This window comes from Calidris pugnax, unplaced genomic scaffold (assembly GCF_001431845.1).
Source record: "Calidris pugnax isolate Ruff unplaced genomic scaffold, ASM143184v1 scaffold111, whole genome shotgun sequence".
Lineage (NCBI taxonomy): Eukaryota > Metazoa > Chordata > Aves > Charadriiformes > Scolopacidae > Calidris > Calidris pugnax.
In genome coordinates this window covers 4,992,657-5,003,141 of record NW_015090872.1, presented here as the reverse complement: position 1 = coordinate 5,003,141, position 10,485 = coordinate 4,992,657, and the positions used below count along the sequence as shown (strand labels likewise).

Below are 10,485 nucleotides of genomic sequence, written 5' to 3'. Positions count from 1 at the left end.
TAGGCCCTGCTGTGCTGGGAATGTCCCAGACACTGTCATTTGTGCAGTGGAGCTGGGACAGGAATGGCAGTGGGGTTCCTGCATCTCTCAGGTCTAAGCAGGAACGTGCTGGGCTGTTGTCCTGCCTCAGTGGTGTCCAGAGTCCCCGTGCACTGCGAGGGGGGGATGTGTTTATGGCTGGAGGTTTTGGTTTGTTGACTGCAGGAAACGCTGCCACTGTGAACCCTTCAGTGTCGCAATGGTCTGATAAGCTGAAGGACACTGAAGTGGTTTATCGTTTGTTATCTGATGAGGAGGTGAAAGGCTAGATGATATTTCAATGGAGATGCTGAACTGCTCCTGTTGGACACCATATAAAATAAGCTGCTGTAGTGTTTTACAAGCAGTAGTGCTTTACTATAATGGCTTTAAAGCTTGTAGTAACTTGCTGTGACCTTCGTTGTCCTCCAGAATAAATACTATACATCAATGGAGGCCACGTAGGCTCTGCATTTTGCCAGCAGTGTCTGCGATAGGTGTCAGTGTGCTGCAAGTCCGTGTGTCCAGCAGGTCTCCCTGGGAGGGAGGAATTGCTTTATAAAGCAGGGAGCAGTGAATAGGTTGATGTGGCAGAAGCCGTGTGATAATACCAAAGAAAAACTTCCTTCTGCAGGAATGCCCTAACTGTGTCAGTCCCCAGCCGTGCCACGTGTGCCAGCTGGGCTCCTGCCAGACTTCTTGCTCGCTCTGGGCTGCCGCATCCAGGATGGTTTTGGCAGCGAGGTGGAAAAGTGGAAACCCACACCAGGGACAAATTTCCCAGGAAGCAGAGGGTTTTCAGCCTGAAAGAAGAATTACCCTGAGCTGCTTCTGTGCTTTCCAGGGGTGGGCTCTGTGGAGCAGACCCAGTTTCGCTACGAGGAGTTGGGCTCATGGAGGGGAGATGGTTGTGAGTCAGCAGCGGGGAGGTGGGGGAGCAACAGGGCTGACCTGCTGCCTGACCAGAACTTGTCTTCTCTGGTTTATCCAGAAGAGGGGAAACACAGGGAGAGGTGGAGGCTCCTATCCTTCCTGCGGTGCATTTCTTGGAGCCGGAGGAGCCGGAGAAAAGCTCATGAAGCAAAAGATGCAAACAATGTTCATGAAGGTATGTCCAGTTCCCTCCCTTGTACTCCTGCTGTGTCTGTCAGAGGTTCCTCACCGACTTTCTGGTGGTCCTTGGGCCCAAATCCCTTGCTGGTGGCCTCCATAAGCTGTTTCCAGTTATCTCATCTGATGTCTCCTCCCTTGCTGTGGCTTGGCCAGAACCTGAAGACAAACAGCGCACACTTGGCTGCTGTGTTGCTGTCTCCTTGTTTTTTGACCTTTCACTTGGCTAAATAAAGACACGCTGGGTCCAGTGCCCAACTACACCCCTAGAAACACTGCTGGGCTCAGCTGTGCTTTGCAGAAGTACCTGGCAGCACAACTGCTGTCCATCTAAACAATAAATTGGAAGCATCACCCTGATCTTACATGATGTTTTCTGCAAACGCAGCTGGAAGGACCGTTCCCAAACTACTTGCATTTGGGGCTGGGAGGGAGGTGGAAGAGGGTGGTCAGCCTTGGGCTAATTCAAAAGGAAATTGTTGAGGTACTGAATAGCCCAGCGTTCAGTCTTTGCTGTACCATTGGCATTTCTGCTCGCCTTTCTCAGCAGTGATTTTCTTTTTGCAGAGAGCTCCCACACAGGAGGCTACAAGGTGCATGGTGTAGAGATCCAGACTGCTCTATGGAGCATGTAGATGAGGGGAAGCTCCTCCACTGTAAAAAGCGTAAAGGTCTGAGAAAACAACTGAGATGTTTCTGCAGCTTTGAGACATGTCCTCTAAAGTAAAAAAATTTTAGTGTCTGATCTTGCAGTCAGTGCTAGACAAGTGATGCTTCATGGCCATACAGCTTGTTCTGAGGTTGCTGAGACTGCAGGAGGCCAGGGAGCTCGGTCCCATCCTCCTTTGGTCACAGATCACCCCTGTCTGTTGAAGCAATGTTGAGTTTGTAAAACAAAATGAAAATCAGTTATGAAAAAAATCAGCTGTGTTGAGGTCGTGGTGATATATCACTTGCTTTGTCCCATAGTTTTTTTTCATGTTGTTTTAAGTTGCATTTTGCATGAAGAGGAGTTTCCCATTCAGATCTCCCTTCACCTCTCTCTGCTCTTTGCAGATGACCGGCAGGACCCCGAGGAAGAAGTGGCTCTGACCAGCCTGTCTCCCAATGGAAACTGTGAAGAAGCTGCTGGACGCACGGGCACCTAGAGCTGCTGGGCGCCCAGCAAAGTCCGTTTCCTGGTTCTGCCTGGTGAATTTGGAGCCGTGGGAGGGGGAGCTGGTGTGTGTACACTCCCCCTCTCCTCTGAGGACCCACTGCTCTGGGGAGAAGCTGCTCGGTTTAACTTGCCAGGGTCTTCTGTAGCTGCCAACGACCTCTGAGGTCCATGCCAGAGAGCCATCCCCTGCTGCACCCTGCTACCCGGGGGTGCCTGGAGCTGCTGATGGACACTGGACTTCTGGGAAGCCCTTTGGGGATGTGTCTCATGTCCTGGGCGAGATGATGCGGGGACTTTGGGTGTGAAATGTAGTCACCTGTTCGAAGAAAGATGAACACTTTCTAATTCTGAGCAAAGCTCCCTGCTGAGATTGCCAGGGCTGGCCTCCCTGGCAAACAGATTCTGCTGCCTTGTTTTCCTGTTACATTGCTGCTTTGAAGTTCCCACCGTCTCTCTGATAAGGCAAAAGAAAAAAAAAAAGAAAGACAAATAATAAGCAGTGGCATGGAGACTGCAATGGGACTAAATAGGAGCTCTCAGTTCTACTGGCTACTGAAAAGGCTTGAATGTAACTGTGTAATGTGAAGAAATGCAATAACAGCCCACTGTTGGGTAGCAAGAACAATGCAAAAGATACTGATAGTAATGGCAGCTGGAGCAGAGTGTGATTTGGGAGCAGAATCCATCCCTCTGGCTTATCCTGGTGCTCATAGTCTGACTGATGGACCGTCTGGGTTAGAAGGGGTGGCAGACAGACACTATGGTGTGGCTGATGCTAGATGGGGTTACGGGAAAGGCCCATCTTACCTTGGGCATCTCTGCAGTGATGGTCTTGGAGGTGACCTGCAGCATTCCTCTCAACCAGATGTGGCTTCATAAATAAATATAAAAATATAAAAATAATCTGTTTAAGTAGTTCCAAAGGGCTGCCTGTAGCCTGTGGGGCAATTACAAATCCTTGGTTTATGAGTAATATTATTATAATGATAGTAATACTTTTTTTATTTTTACTTTAATGCAACATAAAAGAGGTCTTGTTTTATTTTTAGCACAAGCTGGGTTTTGTTTGGGACAGAAACTTTGTTTCAGGCCAGAAACTTCAGCCTGTCATGTCCTGCCTACCTCTGCTCTGGGTCAGCTGCTGAATTACGGCAATATGTTCTCCGTGCACGTCTGTCCTTTCTTTCGCTCCTTTTTTTTGCCAGTGGCAGCTGAACGGTCTGCAGTCCTGCCAGCTCTGGCCAGTGCTCTCTCCCAGCAGTGTGCCTTAAGTATCTCTCTCGTTCTTACTTGGAGATCATGATCTCAAAATTTTTCAACAAACCATTTTTCTGTGCCTCAGTTTCCCCAGCAGTAGGGTGGGGACAGCAATACTTACCTACCTCACTTGAGTAATGCTGGTAATGCTGGAGCAGAGCTTAGCAGCTCTTGGGCTTAGAGTTGGTCCCTTTTGTGATGGTGCTTTGCCCTTTTGGCTGGGAGAGAGTGGCTGAGGGTGTCCGGGCCATGCTGGTGAGGTTGAGTGGGAGAGATGGGGAGCATTTCCAGGTGTGCTCAGCAAGTTTCTCTGTTACCATGCTGCTCGTTTGAATGTTACAGTAATTAGACTTGCTCTATGTAGGAAACTTCACCTGAAATGCAGGCGTACGGTGCTCTTGTAGCTGCTCCATAAGGCAGGAGGGAGGGAGTAGGTGGATGCCAAGTCCCTGTGAGCAGCGTCTGGGGAAGCACACGTCCCACCTCTTCCCAGCAGAAACACTTTCCTGTGTGGGTGTGGGCTGGGGAGAGCGAACCTAGGAGATAGCTGACATTGGTGGAGCGTGTTGCTCAGCAGAGAAGGCACCAAAACCACTCTCCTTCCAGCCTCCAGGATTTCTGTAGGTTTTTGTTGCTTCTGATCAGGTGGAAAATATGAGTGTGGGTGGCTGTAGTCACGACCCTGGGGCTTCAGCACAGAGTAGTAAGTGCATCTCAGTGAGATGAAGGTATCCTTCTGCTCTGTCCCTGGCATGAGCGTGTAGGTCTGCTGTGCAGTGGAGTTATAGAGTCATAGAATGTTTCGGATCGGAAGTGACATTAAAGATCATCGAGTTACAAGCCCCCTGCCATGGGCAGGGACACCTCCCAGTAGACTTGCTGGAAGCCCCATCCGGCCTGGCCTTGAGTCCCTCTGCTTGTCCTCACAGCAGAGCCCTGGTTGTTGGGCAGTTACATACTTTCCTGGTAAAGCCCTTAGTTCGGTGAGTCCAGTAGGATTTGAGAGTATGATCAGGTCAATCTTTATTTTCTTGCAGTATTTGGCCTTTGCCACCTAGAATTTACCCATTGAAGAAGTGGCCCAAGAGTACAGATTTTCAGTGAAACCTATCTTAGTGCTACAAATCCAATGGATTTATTCACTGGTAATTCTTAAGTAAATCATGCAAGTTTACCCTTGCAGTGAGACTTTTGTGGAAGTGGATGAACTGCTTGGGGCTTAGGAGGTATGAGTGGGAATACATCTGACCAGAAGTATTGTTTTCCCATGACTGAGGAATAAAAGTGACTTGAATTTATTATTATTTTTTTCCTAGCTGGGCATGCAGAGGTGCAGCAGACAGAATGACATGTTTAATTGATTTCATAATTTAAGGGCACGGTTATCTTATGTGCTTGCTGTAAAGAATAAAGACATTTAATTTCTGAATTGCAGTGTGCTTTAGTTTGTTTTTTAGCTTGCCACGGTGTTACCCTTAAAGTAGCATTATGCATGGTTTAACTGTCATTTCTCTTCATTTAAATAAAAGGTATATTGGATGGGAATGGATATTACCCCAGTATATGTTACCCAGCAGAACTGGTCTGCGTGCAGCTCAGGCAAGCTGCTCACCTGGGGACAGTGGGGAAGGCTGGAGACCTTCTCAGTTGTCTGAGAAGAGCGGGGCTGACCCCCCCAGTGTTGTGAGTAGGGCTCTTACAACTTTCATTAATAACATTGACTAAGAGAGGTGAGGGGCCTTTGAATACGCCCTATGATATAACAGGAAATTGTTAGCAGAAAAGGAAACTTCACCTCTTCTGAGTCCTTACAAGGTCCTCTAAACACAGGACCTTATTTCTATAAGATTCATTCAGGACATAGATAATTTCCACATATGTGAGTACCACAGTGATTTGGAGGAGCTGCAAATCATAGTGTGTAATTGAGAGGTCACTTTGGCTTCAGACCATCGAGGCTGTTGGGATGAAAAATCAGGTTTCCTCAAGGAGTTCAAGCCCTTCTGAAAGTATTTTTTCCTGTTTGGTAGAAACAAGCAGAAATCAATGCCACTGAAACCCGAGTGCTTTGATCTCTTGTTGTCCAGCACCATTGCAGTCGAGCTGGGCTTTTCTTGGTGCAGATCCACCAGCCTGAATTTTCCATCTGTCAAAAGTAGTAGCCTAAATGAAACAGGGCATCTCGGTACACACAGATGTGGGACATCTGGGCATTGTCAGCTGCATCTGTACACCTCCTCCCCTATCTAAGGGAGAAATGGATTCGGGTGAGGCCTTTCCCTCCAGCCACAAGCTCTGTGAGAGAACTCAGGGCCCACAGGGGCGGCCTGCAAGAGGCCGCAAATCCATGGGGCAAAATCCTTGGTTCCTGCAATGCCGTGCGACGCGTCTGTGCCCCACAGACGCCACCCTGCTACGGGCACCCTGTGCTGGCAGGGGGGACCTACCACCTAAGCGTGCGGCCTGCCCGAAGGGTACAGCGCAAACGTGGGCATTTTCGGGGTCACCCGTGGGGATCCCACAGCCCTTATCTCCCCCGAGCAGCGGGGTGCAGGTAGGGGGAGGCGGTGTAGGCTCAGTGTGGGGTCCGTGAGGAGCCGCCGAAGCCCATGAGCCGGCTGTGAGAGGTCAGCGGAAGCTGCGAGGCCCCACAGAGCTGTCCCGCTCGCGCCTGGCTGTTTACCGGCCGCCCCGCGCAGGCGATCGCCACGGGCACCTTCCCCGGGAGCAGGTAGCGGCGGGGTTCTGCCGGAAGGGGCCCTTCGCGGCACTTCCGGGCCGGGCGGCGGCGGAACGGCAGCGGCGCGGCGGGGACCCCGGGCGGCGGCGGCACCACCGCACCTGGGCTGGAGCGGGCCGGAGCGGACCCCACCTCCCTCCGCGAGCCGGGCGGACGGCATCATGATCACCTCGGCCGGTGAGGAAGCGGCGCCGGGCAGCGCTGCCCGCCGGTGTTTCGCTGAGTCAGGGCCGTGACTGGGCACCGCCGCAGGCCGCGGGGGCGCCGGCCGCAGCGCTCCGTGGGGTCGCCCGTCACGGGGGCCTCCCCCTCGCCCCGGTCACCCCTGGCCGGTAGCCGCCGTGCGTCCCGGTGGTAGCGGGAGGCCAGCCCGCTGCCCGGCGGCTCGCCACAAGTGGCACTTTGAGCCTGAGCCGCGGGAGCCGGGGGGGGGGCTGCCCCGTACCCGGTGCCCGCCCGTGCCCCGGCGCGGCTTCCCGCCCTCCCCCGCCTGCTGCGGCGGCCTGAGCGGGGCCGGCTTTCCGGCGGACTCGGTGGGGATGAGCGGGAGGCAGAGGCGGCTGGCCTGTCCCGGCGCCGCCTCCACCTCCTGCCGGTACTTTATGAGGGCTCCCTGGTGGTTCAGGCGCTGGGGTGAGCTGAAGGCTTTCACCAGCTTAAAGGGAATAAGGCGTGGGAGGTGTAAAGCCGGTGGGCAGGGGGGGTCTGTAGGAGGTCAGCAGAGAATGAGAAAGGGGGAAGAAGCAGACTTGAACTTTGGAGGGGGTCAGAAAGGCAGAGGAAAACACCTTGCAGAGGAAAAGCCAGCCCGAAGAGTTCAGGCTAATGAAGGGTGTGAGGAATTAAGTGTTAAACGCTGTTTCTGGATCCTCTGAGAGCTTCACAGTGTAAGAAAATATAAGGAGTATTTCCAAAAGTACTTAATTCAGAAATTATTAATATGTGATTGGTTGTGGCTTTGTGAGAGAAACAGTGCAGAGGCTAATAGTCTGCAAGTAGCTTTCTTTTTCTGAACACTTTGCTTTATGTTTAGGTCTTTTTGTTTTTAATTGGAATTAATTTCAAAGGGGTTTATAAAAGGTAGAAATGATGTGTTGAATAGCAGTGAGATTGCTACTCTTGATAGATTGGGTAAATGGAGAAGCTTATTTAAAAAAATTAAAAAATAAAAAAGAATCCTCATACATTTGGAGTAGAGGTGCAGAAAACAGGTGGAAGGAGTGCTGTGGGGTGGGCTACTGAGCCTGCCTTCTTTGCCTGTGGGCCACATCAGTGCTCCTTCAGTTGTTGTTGCTGACGGACAGGTGTCTAACCTGATTTTTAAAAATCTCTGATAATGGAGGTTCTAGAACCTTGTCAGGCAAAGCGAATAACTGTCTTACTGTCAGAAAAAGATACTTTTCTTACCATCAAACCTCAGTCTTTAAAATTCCAAATAAAGCTTGTTTTCAGTATTCCTGTTTGTGTCTGACACAAAGATCAAGTTATTCTCTTTCTGAGGGCAGCTGCCCTGTACATGTAGGAACTCTGTACTCTTCCCAGATTTCCATAGACTAACCAGTTACTCACAATCAACCTTCGTAAGTCTGGACTGCTAGAACTCTGTGTTCTTACCACTCAGTTCTGAACACCCTGGTTTGCTCATAACTCTTAAAACATGGTGCCCAGCACTGGACACAGCGGTCTGGCTCAGACGTGTTGGTGCCAAGCAGAGGGAAAGATCGCCTCGTATATCTGCCAAGAAATGCTCTCGTTTACACACCTCAGTGTGAAGTTGGGGTTCTCTGCCTTCCACTGCAGCCATATGATACCACTGATCATGTTTCGTCTTAATCTACTGTACTGCTCAGTTTCCTTTCTATATTTGTACATTTTAGTTTTGACCTGCACACTCTCCTTTTAGGTTTGTCGACATCTTTTGATCCAGTAGGGTTGCTGACCTTTCCAATTTATGTCTTAAGGTTATCAATCTATAAAACAGATGAAAGATGAAAAGCACTGAATTGTGTTGGACTTTGATCAGATCCTATTCCAAACCTTTCAGTTGCGTTCTTGAAGTCTGATAATGAAATAATCTGTAACCATTCTTCAGATTGAACTCCCCAAATGACTGTGAACCTTTCATTCAGTTATGTCAGTTAAACAATATTTCTGTAGCTGTTTGTACAGATGTTCTGGTACAGTGTCAGAAATCTTGTTAAAGCTCCAAGGTATAACATATTCTCTTAGCCATGAGGCCTGTTTTCTTGGCATGAAAAAAGTTTGGGTGTTCTGACATGATGATCTATACACTTCTTGGGGAAGTGCGAAGTGACTTGCTAGAAAGCAGTCAGCAAACTACTGATGGAGCTGGAAGTAAATCCCAGGTTCTCTACGTTCCTGTCGAGTACATAGTGCAGAAGTATCACCTCTTATAAGAAGTGTACCTTTTCAGTTATAAATTCTGAACTATCTTATATCACATTTAATACAGACTTAGATCTGATCTTTGAATTTTAATACCAGCATTCCAGAGACAGCCTTCTTTCCTGTTTTGTTTGCTTTGAACTAAATAACCTGTTCACTTCTGAAATAGAGAGACTCTAAAAATGACTATGATCTTGTTTTGCAGCTGGAATTATCTCTCTTCTGGATGAAGAAGAGCCACAGCTCAAGGTAAGTTCTTACACCTGGGATCAAATAACAGCTACTGCATTATGTTGAGAGCTTAAAATCAGAAATGAGTGGATCTCAATAATTAACAGTTGGAGAGCAACAGGTGGGCCCCAAATGATATCTAGCCTGAAAGCTGAAAGGAAGGGTTTAAATAACATGATAACAGATGGTGAACTTCCTTGTTTTGAACATGGATCAAACTGGAGCTTCACATGCAAAGATCTCTATTCACCAAAGCTCCCAGCTCTCTGATGGTAATGGGGCTTTGTTGCTTAGAAGTGTTCTAGAGACTGCATTTTGACTACGTAAAATTCAAATCTGAAGAACGTTTCAAGTTTTTAGCATAATTTAAGCAATGTAAAAGAAAATCGCAGTTACAGTTTTCACTTGGAAAAAAGAAGTCACAATAGCAGTAAGAGAAGAAAACAGCAGCATAGGGGCCATGGGAAGGAACATCAGGGTTGTCCTACAGGTTAAATGAACAGCTCTTTATTTGCAAAGGACTTGCAAAGATTTTTAAAGTAGAATTTGCTGTTGAAATGGGTCATTGTTTATGATGTCGGTATTAGGTGGTACTTCATTTTTACTGGGTAAAGGTAATAAATATTTTTTTGTGTGTGTAATGTAATATTTATTATTTTTTGTAGGAGTTTGCTCTTCACAAGCTGAATGCTGTCGTCAATGACTTCTGGGCAGAAATCTCTGAGTCAGTGGACAAAATGTAAGAGAACACACTTATTACTTCAGGGTGTACTGCTTAAAAAGAACATAAGAGATTAAGTGGGTGTAGTTGTGGGTTGCTTGATACTGGCTAGTACAGCATCTAGCTCCGTATTTTCTGGAAAGCATTAATGTAAGTGAGTGTGGGGTTGGAGCTATAGTCCCAAAGATGTGTGTTCAACCAAGCTGTTACATGGCCTTAAAGGGAACTGAGCACACAGAACTGATACGTTTCTCTCTCCTCTTTGCAGTGAAGTCCTCTATGAAGATGAGGGCTTTCGGAGCCGGCAGTTTGCTGCTCTAGTTGCTTCTAAAGTTTTTTACCATCTGGGAGCTTTTGAGGAATCGCTGAACTATGCTCTGGGAGCAGGTGACCTCTTCAACGTCAACGACAACTCGGAATATGTGGAAACGATCATTGGTAAACAACTGTTGCTACAAAAGAAAAGCTCCTATGTTGTCAAAAAGACTGTAATGTTGAGATTTTACTTGATTTAGCTGCTTTTCTCCATATTCCTATTCTTCTCCATTTCAACTGATGTTGCAGCTAATATTACCCAGTTTATTTGTGCTTGCTTTCTACCAGTTTGTGATTCTGTAATGGAACTGACTTACGAGTTCTGGCATTTTTTTCCTATTCTTAATCCTTATTCTATTGAGAGTTCATAAGAGGAAAATCACCTTGGTGGTTTATTGTCCTTTCAGTTGTGTGCTAATCTTATTGCTGATGTCAGCATAACTTTGGAAATAATCAGCTAATAAGTATAGCTGCACACCTGAGTGGTACAATTGTTTTTTTTTATCCACCCTTAACAAGGAAGGAAAT

General features: G+C 47.9%; 1 protein-coding gene and 1 long non-coding RNA gene across 2 annotated transcripts in view; both read left to right on the top strand.

Moving 5' to 3' along the window:
* Window positions 1-137: 137 nt before the first annotated feature.
* LOC106890141 lies at window positions 138-4,973 on the top strand. Its single transcript, XR_001412473.1, has 2 exons — window positions 138-1,126; window positions 2,185-4,973. It is a non-coding gene; the product is annotated as an uncharacterized LOC106890141 (long non-coding RNA).
* A 1,339-nt stretch (window positions 4,974-6,312) lies between these two features.
* Window positions 6,313-10,485, top strand: part of PSMD1 (proteasome 26S subunit, non-ATPase 1) — a 73,274-nt gene continuing 69,101 nt past the window's right edge. Inside the window, exons 1-4 of the mRNA XM_014946004.1 lie at window positions 6,313-6,461; window positions 8,896-8,939; window positions 9,587-9,660; window positions 9,911-10,080. Coding sequence (XP_014801490.1) covers window positions 6,446-6,461; window positions 8,896-8,939; window positions 9,587-9,660; window positions 9,911-10,080 — 304 coding nt within the window. The 5' untranslated portion in view covers window positions 6,313-6,445. The remainder of the gene's footprint in view (window positions 6,462-8,895; window positions 8,940-9,586; window positions 9,661-9,910; window positions 10,081-10,485) is intronic.